The sequence below is a fragment of the Liolophura sinensis genome, chromosome 9, assembly GCF_032854445.1.
Source record: "Liolophura sinensis isolate JHLJ2023 chromosome 9, CUHK_Ljap_v2, whole genome shotgun sequence".
Taxonomy (NCBI): Eukaryota; Metazoa; Mollusca; class Polyplacophora; order Chitonida; family Chitonidae; genus Liolophura; species Liolophura sinensis.
In genome coordinates this window covers 27,779,077-27,803,181 of record NC_088303.1, presented here as the reverse complement: position 1 = coordinate 27,803,181, position 24,105 = coordinate 27,779,077, and the positions used below count along the sequence as shown (strand labels likewise).

General features: G+C 38.6%; 1 protein-coding gene and 1 long non-coding RNA gene across 2 annotated transcripts; both read right to left on the bottom strand.

Moving 5' to 3' along the window:
* Window positions 1-181: 181 nt before the first annotated feature.
* LOC135475357 (pseudouridylate synthase RPUSD2-like) lies at window positions 182-20,862 on the bottom strand. The gene is given in 12 exon segments (XM_064755217.1): window positions 182-4,594; window positions 7,969-8,614; window positions 8,617-8,837; window positions 10,393-10,484; window positions 11,298-11,354; window positions 12,465-12,601; window positions 15,047-15,188; window positions 15,808-15,974; window positions 16,559-16,659; window positions 17,838-17,959; window positions 20,013-20,112; window positions 20,718-20,862. Coding segments are annotated over 12 exon segments (1,926 nt in total). The 5' UTR covers window positions 20,793-20,862; the 3' UTR covers window positions 182-4,528.
* Window positions 20,863-21,926: 1,064 nt separating this feature from the next.
* Window positions 21,927-23,898, bottom strand: LOC135474855 (uncharacterized). The gene is made up of 3 exons (XR_010445014.1): window positions 23,767-23,898; window positions 23,559-23,612; window positions 21,927-22,800 (listed from the first exon to the last, which is right to left on the bottom strand). It is a non-coding gene; the product is annotated as an uncharacterized LOC135474855 (long non-coding RNA).
* Between the last annotated feature and the right edge of the window lie 207 nt (window positions 23,899-24,105).

Below are 24,105 nucleotides of genomic sequence, written 5' to 3'. Positions count from 1 at the left end.
TGTATCAAAAGACATAGGAATATACTGGGAAATAACATACAGTAATAACGTTGAGTTGCTACATAGACTTCATTCCGTCAATGCTACAACAGGCTTTCCTGTCTGACTGGAAACCCTCACTAGCACCATAGTTAACCACAAAGTTATTTAACCATTGCTTAAGCACCAAAAAAAAAAAAAAAAAAAAAAAGTCAGAGTTGGGATATGGAAATGACAGACTGGTATTTGTTTTTATCTTGTTATACATAAATATTATACAATGTTTTATGACTAATTGATGTTTTATCAACTGTATATAGTAAGGATATGTTACCTTCGCCACGAAGGTCAAGTTCATAGGTGGAGGAATCCACCGCACCTTGTTCATGCATATGATACATTTCCTGACGTTAGGCTGCAGCATAGCTTGCAAGAGCTGGGTTTAAACTCATGATCTCTTTGGTGAGAAAGACTGTGTTTGAACTGAGGTAGTCTTGTCAGATAGGGATGGTGAAGTAAAGTCCACAACATATAAAACAAGACCAGAAAATGGAGAAATAAAGCTTACTAGTATTTCTAAATCACTATAATTTGCTCTGCGCTGCACGGCATTGCCACTCAAGGTTCATTATTCTAATTTAACTCCCAACTAGGGCAGATAAGTCAATAATAGTTTTACTAATACCACTACTTCTCCTCAGCAACATTTACTGAATAGAAACTTGCTCATATGGTAGCTACATATGGCAGCTTCACTTATGAAATAATTGGGATTTTAAAAAAAAAACTTGTATGCCTGGAGACAAAATGAATTGACAGCTCACAAGCCTCAGGGAGGTGCTATATCTTAAAAAACTTGGTGGTTTACATCAAATACTGCTGTAATTCTTCAGCCTTTTCGCGTGTTTGCAAAGTGTTTATTCAAGCATATTCTGCAGGCATTACTTTCTGTTGACTGATAAAAAGGTACTTTTTGTAAAGCCCTGACACTGTCCAATCCAACCAATGTCTCAAAAATCAGAAGTAAAAATGTGCATGAATTGCACTTAAAGTTGCTCTTTCATCTGTGAAATCACTGGGAATTAGATGAGTGGTAAATTCCGACCATTGCATCCCATGAAGGTTAGAATCAGATCTGTCCATGCAAGCTTGTTATAAACACCGTGCTTTAATCACATTCAGCTCATGTGCAAATATTTTGCAAACTTTTATCTGAAACTTTAGCTTTTGAACATACAGGGAAACAATGGACTTATTTGCCTGGGAAGATTATAAGTAAAAGTTGGGAATATCACCAATAAAGTTGGCTTGTAGTACATACAAGGGTTCTCAGAGCCTGTAAATGTCTTCTGTAGCTCTTAAACATATATGGAAATACAGTTCACTTACTGGCCTGGGAAGACTGTAAGGAAAAGTTGAGAATATCACTATGAAAGTTGCCTTATAGTACATATAAGGGTTCTCAGAGCCTGTTAATATTGGGGAAAACCTTAAAAAAATCTCATCTTTATTTTCACTTCAGAAACAATAAGGCAACTTGAATTCTGCTGGGGAATGCGTTTCACCAACTTGGTTCAAGTGTAAGCTAATATCATTGTTGCCATAAAATAGCCATCAATGTCACAAGGAGTTGGGGAATATTGAGGGAAATTCAGAAATGTTTGTGGACAGGATATGTTGAAACGTAAAAAAGAATGCCCACACATCATTAAACGGAAGTTTTCTTTTACAGCTGCTTAGTTATTCTGTTTTTGACTTTTACAATTGATAAAATGACAACATTAAAGGATACATGAAACACATAGATCTGAATAGTGTTGGAAAATATGTATTTTAAGAGCTATAAAATATGTCTCAAAAACAAAAACTTTCTTCATTACAATCATAATCATCATTTTAGAGTTGTTTTTATGTATCCTTTGTAAAAACTTTGATAACGGTTTACCTGAGGTGCATTCCACGACTTAGGTGCATGGCTGGCTTTTCACACATTAATTATCCTATACTATTACTGTAATCATCTTTCAGCATACCCTAAAATAGGCAATAAAATCACAGCTAATAACACTAGAACTTCCATTTTTCAGAGTCTGTTGACGGATATAACAATCAGACCTGGAGAACGCCTTGAACAACTGATGAAAATATCCGTCTGCACTGAGACCTATTTTGAAACCAAGTCAATTAAATCTGTGCATAATCTGAAAAATGAAAGTTACAGCATTATGAATTTATTATTTTATTAGCTATGTTAATTTTTGAGCACCCAGTAGCTTGATTTTTGTACCATTAGAAAATCACACATTCTCCTCCAAGTGTCATCAGAATCTGCCAGCAGTTGGTCAGGTCGACAAATGGAATTCACCCAGATATTTGAAACTTGAACTCTGATCGGACTAACAGTCAAATTCTACATTACCAGCTCAAGGGCATACTCTACAACTATCCTCCTTGAGGTAAATTAAAGATAAATAAAAAAGAATATTAAAAATGCACATCAATATCAATATTCATGAGTTGGTCCCCCTATAAACAATTCACTGCGCCTGACTAAAAGTTTTCAAAACCATGGTAGTAATCCAGCATTATTATTATTATCAAAAACATCACAAAATTGAAAACTTATTTTAATTAATCAACACCTTATTCACAAAGTCTCTAGACAAAGTTTTAATAATTAATGTAATGAAAAATTTACACTAAACAGTGTGCGAAGGATTGAAACATACACAGATTGAAACAATCAAATTCTGACTTCAATGATTTATAATGTACAACTGCAGCAGTAATTTACATAAGTAAGTTAACCAATAGTTCTGGGGTTGGTGCTGCAAAATGACTGACTAGGAAAAACAAGTTATATACTTTGTTGTATTCAGCATATTGCACAATGCGATAGTAGCTAATGTGTTTGTTCTGAGATATCGGGTGTTTCTGAAGAGGAATGAATGGATGGATGAATGAATGAATGATTGTGGCTCAATGCCACCCTGGCAATATGTCAGCGATATTGCAAGAACATGTTTAAAGTTGAAGAGGAAGATGTGAAATACACATTAGAGATAATTCATTTGAGAGCTTGAAATCTCAGTGATTTGCACTGTTTGGTATTCTGCCGATGCTATGGGTAAGTAAAGTAAGTAAAGTAAAGTAATGTTTCATAAATCCATTCTGCTGCCATTGTCACCTACAAAGATGAAATTTGTTCAAATCAAGACGTCAACACAGAATCACACCAGGGCCAGTCAAACATCATTTTTGGTATTTTGTGTGATGATGAATTAAATCAAATCAGTGAAATTCAACCGCTTCACATGAACAACAAATCAAGTACATCCCCCTATAGTTTTTAGCAGACTTGGGAGAAAAAAGCCTGTAATGCAGTTACAGATTCTGATTGGATAAATTCATCCATGAAAGTTTTGTTCATTTATACATGTATAAATAAAATATCTGTTTAGGTCACTGTTGATGTATCATGGGATAAAGATAGACGGAAAGGGAATAACCCCTCAACCCTAGTGAGCGGGACATTCGAGAAGACACCATACTACCGACACTCTCCATCGTACCGCAAGAAATGAATCATTAACTTCGGCATTACTTTCCCATCAAATTCATGACAGTAAGTTGAATTAATATGCAGGCAAACATACTATTCTGACCTCAGTAACCTTTTCAGGAATCTGGCTGTTGACTTTAAGCTTATTTTGATGCTTTTATGGTAAAGGTTAAGCATTGTCGTCTTCATCTGTACAGTGGCTGGCGAGTTTACGATTCTCAAGTCTGACTGAGCGAGAATAATAGAGCTTCATAACCATTTGCCTATCTTAATCCCAGATGTATCATGGGCACCGAAAAAGCATATCACATGTAATACTTTAAATCCTTAGACACGTCAATAATTCAACATGAAAATATTGATGTCAATAAACAGTGAAAATTCTCATATTTGGTACTCTAGCTTCTGCGTAAATGAGCTGTCAAAAGACCTGATATGACCACATTTCAGCTGCATAACAACAACACAACTATTACACATAAACTGCAAAGGTGAAAAATAGTGTCAAAATAATATTCATTTCTTAGGTATACTTGAAACGTGGTACAATGTTTACATTAATATACATTTGTTTTCTTGCTGTTCTCTCTATTCGCGCAAGAGATAAATTGAAATCATTTGACACAAAATATGTCTGACATGATTTTGTGCCAATATATCTATGTTTGCAGCGGCAATTGATAATGAACTGTTTAATCAGCTGTTGCTAAGTAGGCAAATTACTGGGTGATGCCTGTTGCTCTGCAAACATTCCGTCAGATAATGTAAACCTATCTGAAGCAATAAGCCTTCTTACCAATCAACACCACGACACATGGATAACATACATGCTAGAGTACTTGTGGCTATCCAAACAAAACTACCAAGTAATCTCTATACACCATATAGCCTACAGGCAGCTGATTGCTACAAAGAACACAAAATGGACGAAAATCTTGACATCATGGCAGTTTAACAGAAATGCTACCAGCACCAGGCAAATTGCAGTTACTCCCCTTGCCAGTCCTCTTCAGCCCATGTTGGTAGTTCTGTTTTGTATTCCCATCCTGGACCCTGAAACAGTATACATATGTGGTACACATTATACAGTAGAGTTAGTATTGTAGTAACTCCAACAAGGCAATGCATGATTCGATACTTCAGTTTTGTTTAAACGATTTTCAAGAAGTATACATTGCATGTAACACGTAACTTGAGATCAGAAAAAAAACTATTTTTCACACAAAGCACCTATGAAGATATTTCATAACCAGATTACATCTGAAAGAGCATCTTGAAAAGATTATCATTTTGCTCAGTTGCCTTGGGGATGTTTACATGTAACTGTACACTGACTGTTGGTAGGGGGTGGGACAGGGTGGGAGGGGATTGGGGGAAGACAGAGGCCAAACAGCATTGCTATACATCAAATTTTATTACCTCTGTTACCCAATTCTTTGTCTTTTTGCGGTCAAGCAATGCTGTGACCTCCACAAATAACAAGGGAAACTTGTGATGAATTCCAGAATATTGATGGACACAGCAATGTTAACAATGCTTACAGTAATACAGTTTTAAACCTGGTTGGATGCAGGACCCAGTGTGGTCATGACAGGGCTCAGTATCATAATGCAGGATCCAGTGTATTAATTACAGGGCTCAGTGTGATAATGTACAGGACCCAGTGTGGTAATGACAGGGCTCAGTATCATAATGCAGGATCCTGCGTATTAATTACAGGGCTCTGTGTGATAATGTACAGGACCCAGTGTGGTAATGACAGGGCCCAGTATCATAATGCAGGATCTTGCGTATTAATTACAGGGCTCAGTGTGATAATGTACAGGACCCAATGTGATAATGACAAGGCTCCATATCATAACGCAGTATCCAGCGTATTAATTACAGGGCTCAGTGTGATAATGTACAGGACCCAGTGTGGTAAATAGAGAGCTCAGCACAATAATGTAGGACCCAGTGTGGTAATTACAGGAATTCACAGAAGTTCAAATTTTTACAACAGGAAACTCAAAATTGTGCATTTTTTTTCTTGTCCAGATTGAGTTTATTTATACTATTAAACACCCACTATTATCTAGTATTGAGTTAATTCTACCTTAGCGACCAGTAATTTTGTGAACATATAGCGGTATATATATATATATATATATATATATATATATATATATATATATATATATATATATATATATATATGATAGGGAAGAAGTTTAATTTCATTTGAGGTTTATATCTGATCATGATTTTATTGTTGATTCATACACATACTAATACAAGTACATTACTCTGATCAGTGATATACATTGTATAATAAAACAGTTAGAAACCACAGTGATTCATGTTCAGTTGTTGGTTATTACATTAAAGGAAAGAAAGGAACTTAAACAGTAAACATTATATACAAACATTATATCAAAAGTAAACATTTGCAAAATACAGAGTTGTGCTTATCCTGCTCAGAGGTATATAATTTATACAATTACAATTACAATTATAAACCATGCATGTTCAGTTGTTGGTTGTTATAAATATTAGAAGAAAGAAAGGAACTAATAAATTTCAGATAAAAAATAAATATTTATAGGCCTACAAACATAAAATACAAGACTTATTCTGATCAGAGGTATACACTGTAAAGTATTTATTATTCGATGGAATTTATTTCTGTGGATTTACTTCAAAGATGGGTTCATGGGAATTAATTTTACTGGAAATAATGAAGAAAAAAAATCTTAAAACTTTAACTTAGTTATAATACGGACGCACTTACTCAAGAAATTATAACGACGTGTTTATCACTATGTAAGATGATGACATTCGCACCTACTTTGAAGGGTATTCAAAATGCTTAGGAGGTGTGACTTGTTTTCACACTGGCCACCTTTCAGTGTCGAGTGAGTAGATTTAATCAACTAGCAAAGTCACCTGTCACCTTTTTAGGAGTTCAACATAAACATGTAAATTCACAATTATCGGAGCCAGTCATTCACGCAGTCAAGCAACAAGATTAGTTCTCTGTAGACTGTCAGAAAATACTAACAATGCGTAGTTGTCAAATGGCCATTGCTTTGTTGTATACAGTTCATAATTTGTTAGAAGCTCGCTCATTGGTTCACATGAGACACACAGCCAATGGGATAGTGTGAATGAAAGCAACATTCATTGGATGCCAGCACGTGTTGCATCTACTTTTCTTTCACTTTCCAGGCTTACTGAAGATTGATCAAACTAAATATGAATGGTGTCCCACTTTGCTTTATACCCACTAAACCTTATCACCAATTAGAGCAATTAATTCTGAATGACCACTTCAGCTTATCACAGATGCAGACATTGGTGATTGAAGTCAATTGAAACTTCAAATGCAATTCAGTTTATATCCAAGCATTTGAGTAATTGTACCAGAAAAAACAAAGACTTGATTTTTTTTAACCCCAATATACAAGTTTTCACCTGAATTTTACCAGTGCATATCGAGGTCAAAAATAAATGTGTCTGAATCCCTATAATTACAAGGCTCAGTGTAATACTGCACGACCCAGTGTAATAATTACAGGGCTCAGTGTAATACTCCAGGACCCAGTGTTAATAATTACAGGGCTCAGTGTAATACTCCAGGACCCAGTGTAATAATTACAGGGCTCAGTGTAATACTCCAGGACCCAGTGTAATAATTACAGGGCTCAGTGTAATACTCCAGGACCCAGTGTAATAATTACAGGGCTCAGTGTGATAAGGACCCCATGTGTTAATGATAGGGCTCAGTGTGATAATACAGGACCCAGTGTGGTAATGGCAGGGCTTAGTGTGACAACAGAGGACCCAGTGTGGTAATGGCAGGGCTTAGTGTGATAATACAGGACCCAGTGTGGTAATGACAGGGCTTAGTGTGACACCAGAGGACCCAGTGTGGTAATGGCAGGGCTTAGTGTGACAACAGAGGACCCAGTGTGGTAATGGCAGGGCTTAGCGTGACAACAGAGGACCCAGTGTGGTAATGGCAGGGCTTAGTGTGACAACAGAGGACCCAGTGTGGTAATGACAGGGCATAGTGTGATAATGCAGGACCCACTGTGGTAATGACATGGCTCAGTGTGGCAATGACAAAGCTCAGTGTGGTAATGACAGGGCTCAGTGTGGTAATGACGTGGCTCAGTGTGGTAATGACATGGCTTAATGTGGTAATGACGTGGCTCAGTGTGGTAATGACATGGCTCAGTGTGGTAATGACATGGCTCAATGTGGTAATGATGTGGCTCAGTGTGGTAATGACATGGCTCAGTGTGGTAATGACATGGCTCAGTGTTACCCTATGCTTCAGATCGTATAAAACTGTACTGCATCGATAAGAACCATTCAGAATTGAAGGGATATGGCTTAGATATGTACAGATTGGACAACAGCACCAAATGTTAGGTACAACTTACTGTGTATCTGAGAGCGTGAAGGTAGATCATCAGTTTGTGGGGGTCAGGATCCAGGTAAGTCTTCGTACACTCAGCACAGTGTGGGTCAGGAACCCACTTGTCAATGTCAAAACCTGGGTGAGCTACTTGCAGGAGCCTGTCCCCGTTGGCTCTGTCACCCCCTTCTGAGGACAGGTTTTGTCTGATGTGCCCAGGCGCTAAAGCTGCTGCAGCTGAAGTGCTAACAGTAGAGGAACTGCTCACAGTACACGACCCATGCGTGCCATTCGCCTGAATTTTCAACCGTTTGGCAGACGGTTCTGATGTCACACTATCATCAGGTGTATCTTTGACCAGATGAGATGAGAAGTCACTGACAGGATGACCACTTGAAGACGAACACTGAGAAAGCTCTGTATCTCTGCATGCTGAACTGTTAGCAATTTTCTCCGCTGCAATTTTCTGTGATAATGAATCATCATTCTCCTCCTCTTGACTGTCCATGCGAGGTGTTTGTTCTGCATCTTCACCATGTCCTACTACTGATTCAGAATCACGCACACTGGCACACTTAGATTCTTCAGCATTTTCACTCCCTATGGACTCCAACAACAACCCACCACTCTGCGTGCGTCCACACTCCTTGTACATATCCTGCGAACATTCCGTTCCACTTACAGCTTCTGAACACTCACATTCTGACATCTCATTTCGTGCTGCATCAAGCTGTGGTGCCCTGTTGGATGACAACAACGACAGTTACTGTTTGTGGCGAGACGTTCATCCTGCGATACTGATAACTTGTCAGTCTGGAGTTTGAGGTCAAGGATAGGATTTCTTTCCTCTGTCCACTGCCCTACCCTGTGTATGGCCACTACATCCTTGATCACCTGAAACACCACGCAACACACATGTAAAATACACATTTTTGAAAGGTATGCTATGTTTTGTCATGACACAAGGGGACTAAGTCAATGGGAAATTAGTTCTAATAGTATTTGGGTACACTTTCAACCTTCAGTTTGTGATAGCATAGATCAGTACTTCTGCAGGAAAACATAGATATACTACATATGTAGATCAAAAAACAAAATCTACTTTTCAAATCTGATCCCCTTTTAAAGTCAGCTTTTGTGTCTGTTTTACTGAGTTTGAAATTTCAGTAGGCAAACAGTTTTATTGTTCATGTGACAAAGTCATTATAGAGAACGAGAGCAGAAAATCAATTTCAAATGATCCTGAGTGAATTTATCCAGGGGCCTGGCCACCTCATTATAGACCCACTAGCAGATTTATCATGGACTCAACCGGAGCTCTCTAGCTCACTTGTTGAGGATGCCCCCCACACTGTCCCATCACGGCTCCTGGCTGACACATCCAAGGGCCTCCTGGCTTACTCATTCCGGGTCACCTGACTGACTTGTTGAAGGCGCCCTGACTGACCCATGGAGGGCACCCTGGCTGACACATCCAAGGGCCTCCTGGCTTACTCATTCCGGGTCACCTGACTGACTTGTTGAGGGTGCCCTGACTGACCCATGGAGGGCACCCTGGCTGACACATCCAAGGGCCTCCTGGCTTACTCATTCAGGGTCACCTGACTGACTTGTTGAAGGCGCCCTGACTGATCCATGGAGGGCACCCTGGCTCACACATCCAAGGGCCTCCTGGCTTACTCATTCCGGGTCACCTGACTGACTTGTTGAGGGTGCCCTGACTGACCCATGGAGGGCACCCTGGCTGACACATCCAAGGGCCTCCTGGCTTACTCATTCAGGGTCACCTGACTGACTTGTTGAGGGTGCCCTGACTGACCCATGGAAGGCACCCTGGCTGACTCATCTAAGGGCCTCCTGGCTTACTCATTCAGGGTCACCTGACTGACTTGTTGAAGGCGCCCTGACTGATCCATGGAGGGCACCCTGGCTCACACATCCAAGGGCCTCCTGGCTTACTCATTCCGGGTCACCTGACTGACTTGTTGAAGGCATCCTGACTGACCCATGGAGGGCACCCTGGCTCACACATCCAAGGGCCTCCTGGCTTACTCATTCCGGGTCACCTGACTGACTTGTTGAGGGTGCCCTGACTGACCCATGGAGGGCACCCTGGCTGACACATCCAAGGGCCTCCTGGCTTACTCATTCTGGGTCACCTGACTGACTTGTTGAAGGCGCCCTGACTGACCCATGGAGGGCACCCTGGCTCACACATCTAAGGGCCTCCTGGCTTACTCATTCTGGGTCACCTGACTGACTTGTTGAAGGCGCCCTGACTGACCCATGGAGGGCACCCTGGCTGACACATCTAAGGGCCTCCTGGCTTACTCATTCAGGGTCACCTGACTGACTTGTTGAGGGTGCCCTGACTGACCCATGGAGGGTGCCCTGGCTGACTCATCAATGGTTCTTGGCTCTCACAATGGATTCCAGCTCAAATGCTTACCTCTGCATCAGGCCTGCTGTAGACCCCAGCCTTGCCTTTGGTTGGGCCCCAAACTTCACTGTTATACACAGGATCATTTAGTATAGGATGGCCTGCCAAAACACATTTACAGAGATGACAAAAGTTAATAAATTTCATACTGTAACATGCCAAAAAATGAGGAAAAGTTTTAAAAAAAGTACCAAAAAACCTGACAAAAACCTGCAAAAACTTCATGGATTTCCAATGAACAGGTTTACATACATACATGTATGTACAACAGTTTCGTATTAATAAGCAAATTAATGTAAGCATACATTTGGAAAGGCCAAAAGGCACATTTATGATTTTTACTGATTATCTCTGCAAAAGTTCATGAATTTCCTTTGAAAAAAAAGAAATATGGTGCTCACAAAGATGAGGAAAAAGTTAAGAAAAATTTAGTCAATGCAAGAACAGATTCAAAAAGTTCCAAAGACATTTCAATTAAAGATTACAAATTCCCTATGAATAGTTCCCTAGACGCTGCAATCACAATGACGGGGTTAAACAGACAGGCAGACGAAACCATGACTCAATCCTAAGAGGCTGAGGAGTAAATATTACGAAACAGCTTCCAGATGGCAGGAAATACATAAGAAATGAAATACATAACGTTAGAAATTAGTTACCTCCTCAACAACCTAGCAGACTATAATGTTGGATATAAGGCTACCAGCAAGATAACTTGCTCTAGAAAAAACAACCTACAGTGTACAGCTGGCATGGAAAAATTTACTTATATTTACGTTATCAGTAGATGATATTTTTGTCGGGGGAAAAATGTGCATACTGGATGCATTTTTAAATGACTTTCTTCACTTAGTAGTGATCTTCAACATCCACAAGGTTGAGAATGATTATGCAGTATAAAATAGGAAAGTTACCTAAGTACTGTAAATGGACTCTGATATGGTGGGCTGTTCGCACTTCTTGAGGTATACCTGTTAGACATAAAAAAACACAGGTACATAGTTTGAGTATAAGGAATAGGAAATTCTTACTCTGTCGTAAGGAAATCCACTATTATAGTCAGCTTTGTGTCTGGCAGGGTCAAGCCACTGAACCGCGCCGAACCACTGAAACAGCAAGAGCTTGACTGAATCTTGCAACTTTGTTTCACACTTTCAAACCTGTCACTGAACTTCAAACTCTTAAAGCGTCTTAGATTCATAGCTTCCATCAGTAGATAAATGGCTTTTGGTACATAAATGAGAATAGAATTTGCGAATGGCATGAGCATTAAAAATTTCTGAAACCACTGTTCAATTGACACTGCCATTTGAGTCTTAAGGTTTTCAGATTTTAAACAGCCTTGCATTTAATTGTTAATTTAATCGTTGCTTAAAAAACCATACTCAAGGAATTTTCACTCGCACTATTACGGTCAATTTTATTGGTGGAGGAAACCAGAGGTTCAGGGTAAACCAATGACCTTTGATAAGTTACTAAGAACAAACTTGTACTGTGTGATGTACACATACATGTATGTATATTATATTAGTGAAAGACGCGTAGTTCACACGAGTGTTGAACGATTATTATCAACGGCTCATGAACAATGAGAGCTTGTGAAGCCACCAATTCCCTGTCCTAGGATTGAACTCGTACCTCTTGTGTCCAAGCAAGTGAAAGACAACCATCTAACCACTTGGTCAGAGTCTGTACTCCTCACTACTGTGCACTCACAGCATGTGAAAAACACACCACAGGATACAACTCACACCTGAAACACTTGATTTTCTATTTAAAACTTTCTACCTAAAAACACACCACAGAATACAACTCACACCTGCAACACTTGATTTTCTATTTAAAACTTTCTACCTAAAAACACACCACAGAATACAACTCACACCTGCAACACTTGATTTTCTATTTAAAACTTTCAGCCTAAAAACACACCAGAGGATACACCTCACACCTGAAACACTTGATTTTCTATTTAAAATTTTCAGCCTAAAAACACACCAGAGGATACAACTCACACCTGAAACACTTGATTTTCTATTTAAAACTTTCAGCCTAAAAACATAGCTGAGGATACCACTCACACTTGACAACACTTGAGGTTCCATTGAAGCTCATCCTTTCGAAAACTGTCTTGCTGGGTTTGCCATTGGGCATCACTTTCCAGAGGAACAGTCGATGAGACACACAGACGATGGGACGGTCTAGGGTCACCACACCTCTGTACAGAAATATGAAACACGAATTAATGAACAGGAAAAACTGGATTCAGTCAGTCAAATGTATGGTAAACTGACTCACTAGTTTGAATTTAAATTTCGAAATGCACCTCGACTAGATACTAGTGCATGTCATGCAAAATGCCTCCACCACAATGGTATGCCATAATGCACGTCAACTAGATTTTAGTGCATGTCATGCAAAATGCCTCCACCACACTGGTATGCCGTAATGCACCTCAACTAGATTCTAGTACGAAATGGAAAATGCCTCCACCACACTGGTGTGCCCTAATACACCTCAACTAGATTCTAGTACGTCATGCAAAATGCCGCCATCACATTGGTATGCCCTAATGCACCTCAACCAGATTCTAGTATGTCATGCAAAATGCCTTCACCACACCGGTATGCTGTAATGCACCTCATCTAGGTGCTTGTGCATGTCATGCAAAATGCCTCCACCACACTGATATGCCGTAATGCACCTCAACCAGATTCTAGTACGTCATGCAAAATGCCTCCACCACATTGGTGTGCACTAATGCACCTCAACTAGATTCTAGTGTATGTCATGCAAAATGTCTCCACCACACTGGTCTGCTGTAATGCACCTCAACTAAATTCTAGTATGTCAAGCAAAATGCCTCCAAAACATTGGTGTGCCCTAATGCACCTCAACTAGATTCTAGTACGTCATCCAAAATGCCTCCACCACATTGGTGTGTCGTAATGCACCTCAACTAGATTCTAGTGCATGTCATGCAAAATGCCTCCACCACATTGGTGTGCCATAATGCACCTCAACTAAATTCTAGTGCATGTCATGCAAAATGCCTCCACCACATTGGTGTGCCATAATGCACCTCAACTAGATTCTAGTACGTCATCCAAAATGTCTCCACCACATTGGTGTCCCTAATGCATCTCAACTAGATTCTAGTGTATGTCATGCAAAATGTCTCCACCACATCGGTATGCCGTAATGCACCTTAACCAGATTCTAGTACGTCATGCAAAATGCCTCCAAAACATTGGTCTGCCATAATGCACCTCAACTAGATTCTAGTATGTCATGCAAAATGCCTCCAAAACATTGGTGTGCCATAATGCACCTCAACTAGATTCTAGTACGTCATGCAAAATGCCTCCACCACATTGGTGTCCCTAATGCATCTCAACTACATTCTAGTGCATGTCATGCAAAATGTCTCCACCACATCGGTATGCCGTAATGCACCTTAACCAGATTCTAGTACGTCATGCAAAATGCCTCCAAAACATCGGTGTGCCCTAATGCACCTCAACTAGATTCTAGTATGTCATGCAAAATGCCTCCACCACATTGGTGTGCTGTAATGCACCTCAACTAGGTTCTAGTGCATATCATGCACAATGCCTCCACCACATTGGTATGCCGTAATGCACCTCAACTAGATTCTAAAGCATGTCGTGCAAAATGCCTCCACCACACTGGCGTGCCATATGGATTATCAGGGCACAACTATAAAGAGATGATTTTCATTACTCATTTTAGAAATATCAACCTGATCTGGAATATCAATTCTTCATGGTATTTGGAGGATTCAGAGGACAAGTTTGAACGGGACCTTTCTGACAACTAGCAGCAGATGGGAGGTGTAACCTTGGATGTTGAAGAAGATTATTTTCACAATTTAAGGGTACAGTTTGGGTGTAACTGGTCACAAGACTGAATGTCATGGCTCAGTACACAATATGTTCAGTCAGTGATTTAGCTCTAGTAATTCTGCACACTCAGAAAAACTTCCAGTCTTTACACCGAAGATTTTAATTTTCAATAACCTTTTCAAAAATCATTAATAAAGCTGGATCACATGGTAGATTGCAACAGGGTAGATCTTAAAGATTTAACCCTTCTAGGCTTTTCCAAGGCTTTCATTTTCCATGCTACATATGTAAAATTGCGTCAACAGTTTAACTTTCATATACACTGAACCGTGCACTGGATTTCAAAGATGCTGGATAACAAATTTTTCAAAAGAATGTCTGCATACTACAGTTCAATATAGGATGGTTCAGTGCTCTGTTTATTGACCAATTCACACTACATGTCGTATTTCACTTAGATTTAGAATTTTTGAAGTGACACATTTTCCTTCATTCTGACTAATTCCTCCACCTTATACAGCCACTTTTAACAGACATTTTTTGTGAAGTTTGGTTAATTTCTCATCAGAAATACTTCAGTGTTTGGAATCTAAATTATCATCATAACACCTTTATGTGCTACGGAAAGTGCATTATTACCTACCACACTTTAGGTGAAATAGGGTATGTCAAACTGGTTCTCAATTCCAAGTCAAACTACAAAAAAAAAATTTACATGCTTTTCATGCAATGGAATCAAGGTTAACAAAGGCACAGAACAAACCCTTATCACCAGAGAGTTTAAGAAAATAACTTACAAAGGAAACTCTCCCTGTACTCGGCACACATACTCCTTGGTGACAAAGCCATTCTGTATCTGATGTTCTAATATCATGGCCTTCTCTTTGGTTTTACCCAGCATCATAACACCAGAGGTCTGCCAGTCCAGACGATATATATCTGCAGAACACAGCACATTACAAAATCATATCATCAGCAAGGTCATAAAAATGTAGGAATATACAAAAAACTAAAAAATGACACCCCCCCCCTCACCTCAGAAAACCATAAACTCCCCCTATAAACTTTTACACGACATAACCTGATATACTGATGATGTAAGTGGTCATTACTTCAGTATTATGACATCACACATTTTCTCAAATGTTCACATTTGATTTATTACTTGATTTATTATTTGATTAATTACATTCTTACAGAGACAATATTTTGTTGTGATAACATTATCCTGCACATTTTTTCAAAACTAAACATAATAACACAAATTATGTTGAGTTTTGGCTCTTATTAAAAGACACTAATACTTAAATAAATATACTAAATACATCAAACATTAACTGATGAAAAGAAAAAAAGACAAAAAAAAAAAAAGAAAGATATGTTTTAAAATTTGCATAGCCCCTCTTGGTATCACTGTTTTGTAATGATTCTTGTATAGGTATGCAATTCCTTGGTTTAGGTGCAATGAAAACAACAACAAACTTTTTGCTCTCTTTATAATAAGTTCGTGGGAGAGACAATATGCATGGCTGGTGGTGTGTAATGAGACCTGACTCACTTCTGAGGGATGGCAGACCCAGCTCCTTACAGAGGATGAACACCATGGAGTTGAACCTGTACCTGCCACATGGCTGACAGGGGATAGACGCAGGCTTGTTTACAACCAGCACATCCTTATCCTCATGGATTATCTCCACTTTTTCATCAGCCACGGGGTTCTCGTGTCTGCAACACACAACCCAGGGGTCAAAGTGTTTGGTCATTCACTCGTATTTAAGAGCTCAAAATAAAAAGGATGACGTCAAACTGATCCCAGGTTTTCACAATTTCGGACACTTTAATGTCTTTTTTTCGTTTTTTTGTTCCCTTTTACTCATTTCCATGTTTTAACTGTGATATAAATGGAATTTCATACATTTTACAACTTTAGAACACATTGGATGACCTCAATTTTTAATAAGGTTATCACTGTGAAGAGCTCCAAACATTTAGACCTCTGCAACAAGTCCTGTCAAACGTACTCACATAAGAACAGCTTACAAACACAACCAGTGCTGTTACACTTTTTGCTACAAAAATGTTACTAATCACAAACATAAACAGTACTATTTGTTACAAGCAGAAACAAACCAGATAAAACAAACAGCAGTAGGAAAAAGCAGCAAACGACCGTACAAACTATTTGGAGGGATCTAAAAAACCTCTAGACATTACTCGGAACACATTAGACTTTATTTCATCAATATACACCATTATTTTCCCACAGAAAAGTAATAGACATATTTCTGAAAATTAAGTCTTTTACACACCTATGTATTCTGCTAACAATAATATCGTTTGCTTTCAAGCAGTAATCCACCCCAACTGTTTCTCCATTTACCCGAAGATGGCCTGCTTCAATTGCTTTTCTCTGCGAACAGTAGATGGTAGAAATGTGATGCACTGAACATTATAGATTTGCATACATGTTATTGTCACATTTTAGCAACCTTACATGTACGCCTATTTATTTTAAACTCTCCACCCTCTCGCAGTGCAAATCCTTCAGTCTCCTTTCGTAATCCAGTTTGTATCTGTGCACATTTTGCGTTATAAGCATGACTTCAGGGCTGGTTGTATTATACAAGGGCTTTGTAAAGAGAGCACGATGTCAGATTACAATGTCTTGTGGGTATAAGCAGTGATGCAAATATGTCTCAATGCTGTACGGATGTAAGATTGACTGTTGTTTTATAAGGTCATGCTGAAGAATGAATGAAAGAACAATTATGGATTTAAAACACCACTCTGTCAGTATTACAGCCACACTGTGGCAACAACCAGGAAACCAATAGATGGTGATGTATGTCATAATGAGATCATCCATAATAAAACAAAAATAAATACTTGTATACATTTTTGAAACCAGTTAAAAAATATCAAAATTTTTTTTTTTTAAATTTTAAAATTTATATTGCACTAAACTTTGTACAATGATATATAAAAGGAATATTTTATGATACTGGCCAATAACCTTGAAACAATGAATAACACAATCACAAGCAATTCTGTGGAATAAATAAAATATGGAGTTGACTGTGTAGAGCCTCCATACTCCAGAATATGTCACATTTTTGTTAGTTTTAGGAGTAATGGAGTACATGAATGACCTTTGGCAAGTTTCTAGCTTTCCCAAGTATGACATACAAACTGCTATACCATACTGGTGGAAGACACGGGGTCAGCAATGAACATCAGACTGCACAATTATTATTAGCCCCACTGACCAAGTACCCTGAAGGCATGTATGGCTGCCACTTCTTCCTATAAGCTGTAGTGCGTTGACAATTGTATCTTTGCTTTAGTCTGTTCCTCACATGATGTGCTTTGAATCTTGTGTATGGGCTACATCAGCACTATCACTTGATGCATTACCCTAAGGTTTAATTCAATCACTCTGTTACCTATTATAAGCTGGAAACCATTGGAAATGTGGTCAAGTTTCAGGGAAAAAAACATCATAGTATCTTTGATTTTATGGCACTGTCACCAAGTGCCCTTTGTGACTTGTGGTTAGAGTCATGCAGCATGGCAGAATGAATGACTTACATAGTTCTCTTCAGTGTTGCTCTGGAACTGTTCAGCAAATACCTCAAGGATGGGTTGACCTGTCCACTTCTCCTGCACACACGTTGTAAAGGTGAAGTGATAGGGGTAGACCTTACGTAGTCCTATAATATAACATATTTATTTGTTTATTTGATTGGTATTTTACACTATACTCAAGCATGTTTCTTTTACACAAAGGCAGCCAGCAATATGGTGGGAGGAAACTGAGCAGAGCCCACAGAAACCTACGACCATCCGTAGGGAGAAAAATTTTCATATCAGCCAAACTTATGCTTGTCACAAGAACAGCAATGTCCCCATGTATATTTCCTTCACTCATTTTTACCTTAACAGAAAATGTACACTAACATCAGTTATGGAAACTTCTGCACAAACTGCCATTTTATCGGTTCGGAAGTATGTTCAAAGTTGGAGCATAGTTCCGTCTATTGAGTTATAATGTGCACATTTCTGTCTTTGTTTCTCAGCAGGAGTGTGATTATCACATCCCTTGCACAAGACCATGACACACCTGAATTCATTCTCCCCAGACCGTTGATTTTGTCAGGTTTGACTTACTAGCGCTGCACACCTATACATTGTTTTAAGGAGTGTGCTAGGCTTAAGAATGTGATAGCACACCTCAAATCGGAACACGTCTTGAACACAGGTATCTGCATATGCCCTCCCCTGCTTCCTGAAATCTTGCTTATGTGCTCTGGAGCTTGTGTCCTTCTTGTGTTCAAAACTTTCAGGCCGTAATTCTACGTTGAGAATTACACTGAAGCAACTGATCGGTACTCAGGCTATGTATATATGTCAGGGTTTCTGCCAGAAAATAAATTTAGAGTCCGTTTTAATTCCATGTTATTGTGCATGCTCATGCTGACGCGCACATGTGGTTAAGTTTTGGTGGTAAAAAAAAATTTAAAAAAAAAAACAACTCGCAGTCACAGCATCAATTTCTTGTCATTTTAAAAGCATCTGGCACTTCATACTTCTATTTAACTCGACAATTAGCTTTCAACACCACATCGTTGTCCATCTTTGTATGCTGAACTGATCTACAGATTAAATAACCCTGTGATATATTTTCACATGATGTCAGAATCTCAACAGACGTCTACGTGATTGACGTACCAATTTAGGTCAATCAGGTAGACAGCATCATGCGATGAGTAGCTCAAAGCAGACCTAATTATTGAAATCAACAGAGGTTTTCTGAGGAAATATCACATAAAGGTCAGTGTTAATGGTTACAAAGGTGCATAAATGTCTTATCTTGCTGACAGACCATATATAAAGTGGATTTGGATATTAAGTATTGTGTATGCAGCGAGCTTTTCTGATGAGGTAGGTGAACAAAGATACAATGTCATAATCAGGTGTACACGTCGTTGGGGCTAAGGATGCCAGCAGTCTTTGCATATCACTAAATTTGAGCCATCCTTAGACCAGATTTTTGGGCTAGTATTCCCCCTTCAGTTTTGGGTCTTTTGATAGATAATGTGTAGTGCATGATGTCCGTAGTAAAATTCCTGTGTTATATCAGATCGGCGGAACGAAAATATGTGCCAAAACTTGCATGTCGTGGGCAAAAGTCAGGTGAACGCCTGCTCACCCATGACTGACCTTTCTGATATGTCAAGGCACATCATCTCACACATCAAATGTTGATTTCTTGTCACTTTTAAAAGTATTTTCCCAAATTATTGGCGTATGAAGAGGTCAGTCGAGTAGACAATGCTTAGGCAGGACTTTGCCTTCTAGCTATTATGCTGGAGCAAATTGGTCCATTAGTGCTCCATGCACTATCCCCGCGTGCATTAGGCCATAGGGCCTGGACACATGGATACAGAAAATAGAATGTTTGACAAGATGCAGGACTCGTTGTTGATGTAGCATATACACAAGAGTTTGGCGAGCATGTAGATTGGTTTGTTTGGTGCTTTAACTATTTATTACCATCAACATATCTATAAAAGGATTCAAATATTCCACTGGCAATTAAAAAGCCTTTTCTTTATTTCACTTTTTTGTATGCCTCAGGAGGAAGTTTAGGTACCTTTGCCGGGAGAATGGGTCCGTTTACTAGACGCAAAACAGGCCTAGCGGAAACCCTGAATGTATGTAGAGCACAAAAATAATTTCAGTAAATACTACAACATGTCAAACCATTTTCAAAGTAGTAGTCGGCAGCCTCATACTGTTCCACACGATGCTCATCATAAACATTCTGCCTTTTAAGTTCCTTTAGGTACTGCTTTCTCCTCATCTAAAATGAAACAAGACAAAGCTATCAGATATCTTCTCACCTCCATGGTTGAAGTTTGACATAAAACAACATACATGTAGGAGATTCAGTCTTGGAGTACATGCTCTGATGTAATCAACATCAGCATCAAGCTGAACAGGGATTAGCTTCTCCGCTGTCCAGCTTACTTCAGTCTGGTTATGGTTTCCACCATAAACAAGACTGCCGTCATACAAGCGCATGACGTTAAACACCAATCAATCAACTATATATATCAAACAAATGCTTTTCCACACTTTATAAATCCTGGTTGAATCACAGGAGCCGAAATGCACACACCACTAATATGATTATGAGCCAAAACAGCAGATGTCGAAACTTTTCACAGATTGAATTAATGTTTAACTTGTTTCTCAAACAGTCTCATAATCAGATCATGCGTCTGTCAATGAATGAAGGTTTCATCTTTTTCAGCAGTTAAATTTCAGTAAAAAGCTTAACACAAAATTACCAGAATCTAAGAATGTATGGTCTTTAACAAGAACTTGAACAATGAACAACAACAACACGAAATCGAGACATGCATTGGCTTTCAGTAGTAATTAGTCTATTTTAAAGCATCTGACCCGTTTTCGTTGTCGAACCGTCAGTGGCTGATGAGGCTGGCTTGTTCCTTTGTCATCAATGCATTTGTCAGACATTCCTGGCCGTGCAATTTGAATGGAATCCGAAATCGAAAGCACGCATGAAAGATCACTTTCTGTCAAGGTCGACACTTCCTTCTGCATGGCATTTTGGGACGTTCTTACACGAGAGTGATCTCCCTTAGTTGTAGAAGACGATCAATGATCACTTTGTAAGATAGTCGCCAAGTGAACATGTTTCAACCCATTTAGTTTACGCCGTTTTTAACGTCTACTTTGTTAAATTTTAATGAAGGCAAAATATATTACCACTGTTAGTCATAACACATGGCCCAGCTCCGGAATGAACCCTTGTCTCGGTCCACTCATGCTATTCTAACGCCATGGTCCACTGCGCCCTTATAAAACCATTTAAGAGTGCTACATCTGCTGGACGATCTGAAACTTGCTACTGTACTTTTACTGGAAATGGGGAAACCAGTTTTTCGTCATGAAAGATTTAATTATGAATACCTAGGGTACCACACTCGCATTAATTAAGCGAACGGAGCAGTATAAAATTTATAGGCCTAAAGTAAAATCACACTGTTTTGCACACATAACCTGTAACATCCATGTCTACATACCAGGTATATACCACCTGTAACATGTGCTTTATTTTGGTTGGTCAAGATGATTCTGTTTGCTGTGTTCCTGCATCATGGGTATAAGTTACATCGAAGTAAACCATCATTTATTCAATTATTGATCAAATACCTGTGACATGTATTTCGGCCTGCTTTTGCTAGAGGCAATGAATTATGAGGGTCATGTCTTATCAGTTTCTCAGAAAACTTGAATGTTATTACAAAAATGGTACATTAAGTCAGATGTTGTGCTCTGGTGAGATCACACTAATACGACGAGATGTCACTTTTTGCATTTTGAATGAAATAATGGTGAAAGCAGAATTAATCCTTGACATGCTTGAGGGAAACACGCAAGTAAACAAACTTCAGTCAGAACAGAGTTTTTCTTTTTCGATAAAGTAAACATAAACTTTGTGAATTGGTTTTATACACTGTGCTAAACATTGCATTTGTATGGTGATGACCAAAAAGCTGGCATGAGAAATCCATCACAATGAAAACAACACAGATTTAAAGCTAACAGCAATCATAGAACAAAACAAAACGAATCTAAAATGTCCAGTCATTAATATAGTATTTTATTGTTCTTTGTTTCATAACAAAATAACCTTCATACCTTTTATATCTTGAAACTGTTAGATGCATTTATTAAAGGTTAGTTTAGAACATACATACAATGATTGTGAAATTGGTCACAGCTGTATTCAAGTAATTTGTACTTTACCTATTAATCCCAGCAACAATCCCATTACCAATGAATTCTGCATGTCATACCAAAGATACCCATCACTGATAGATAGACAAACTTGCACCAACTTGTTTCTGAACAATCTAAACTTCAATCATCGAGCATATTACTAGTAACTTTACATGTACTGAGTGCTGTAATTTTCTGTTACCTGATTTTTGTGCACATATTCTTGTGTTGCTCTTGCCCCAGGCAAATTCAAACATACATATAAACTCTACAAGTTTAGGAGCCAGTAACTCTTAGAGAAACAGTCATACATAAATCCATGGTATTAAACAAACCTTTATATCTAAGGGCATCTATCAATAACTGTAATCTTTATCACCTCTACGTAGCCATAAATTCCTCTCTATCAGAATAAAGACGTACAAAACATGCTGCAAAAAATGTTCATGTACATGTAATAGTAAGTTATTAAATATGTGACTGATTTACATCACAATTTTCACACAAATCATATCTGCACATTCCATTCTAGCTTATTTGATAATACATGTAGCTAGCAGTCACATAACACATATACATTTATGTACAAAATATACAAATGTTTTATGTATACTGTAACCTATCTGTTCTAGTAACACATGTTCCATTGGTCTCATTATGATGGTCCTTCTTTCTTGTATTCCTCCAATACATCTTTTATTTTCTTCCAAACTTCACCAGGGTCATCAACCTTTGGCATCTGTTAAACAAATAAATGCAGTATTGATCATCAGAACAGAGATTTTAGGACAGGCCTGATACCACAAAAGAGTTATCAACGAATGTAAAAATTACAGCCTTAAGAAAATTGTTTTATTTATTTATTTTTTTTTGTTGTATATGTTTTTTGTGACATCCAATCAAAAAAACTGTTAATGTGTTGAAATAATAGAAAAATGTGTCACTAGGCCTCTGCATATCAGATCGGTAAAACCATTTACAATGAAAGTTGACCAAACTCTGAAATCCCACTATTGTCTCAAACAACCTGACACAATTTATTAAATGGATTACTTGACAAAAGGAAACCTGCCTTGGAGGTTTCAGGCAGGAATATACACACTAGGCAAGACAAACATGATACTGAATGTCCCACACTGCATCAGTCATCGGTTTTACCACAAGCCCTACAAATCAGGGTTTTAAATGCGAGATCAAAAACAATGCCACAGTCAATTTAATTATACTGATACACAGAGAGATTCCTTCCTATGGGCCTGTAGCTAATTGTCTCAGTAGGTTTAACTGTTTTTATATTGATTAATTTTTTGAGTTTGTTTTTTCCTCTCACTCATGTTAAGTTTCACCTCTTCCTCTCGCCCTCTTCCTTGTTCGGAATTAAGCAGATACTTATTGGATCATGGAACAGCCTGAAACTTTGACCAGGATTAGGCCATTATTTTGGTCTACTATTATTACATCAGCTGTACATGGCTTTACCTGTTACTCTAAACTTACTTTGTAGTGCTGATCAATATAAATTCCACCGTATACGCCAGCCAAGAAACACACCTACAAAGCAAAGGTAAATTCGTGTAAAAGACACAAAAGAAACATAAACATGAAGGTACTAGGTAAACAGCTGATTACAGCGGGGAAAACAAGTTTTGAGACATGAGATGCTCGAGTCTTCATTGATGTTAACACAGTATAAGTTTGACTTTACCAATTTTCCTAAAACCATTTTCGAAGGTTTTAGGCTTAGATCTCTTAAAACCCGTCAGCTACAACCAGATGTCATCAATTTTCTCTAGCAATCGTCTGCAATTTTCTCATCATCTGGACCTGTTTTTCACCTTCCACGCATAAGATTTCCACGTATCAAGGGAACTAACAGTTGTCGTTCCTGTGTTAACACTGTCGTCTGTCTGCGTGTGTTGTGTGGCAATATTTGGAGGGGAGTTTTCAGCAAGACTCCTTCCCCAATGGCACCACCTGATGGGGTAGAAAGAGTTACTGAAATCCACCGAGACCTACCCAAATGCACTAGAATCTATTTAAAACA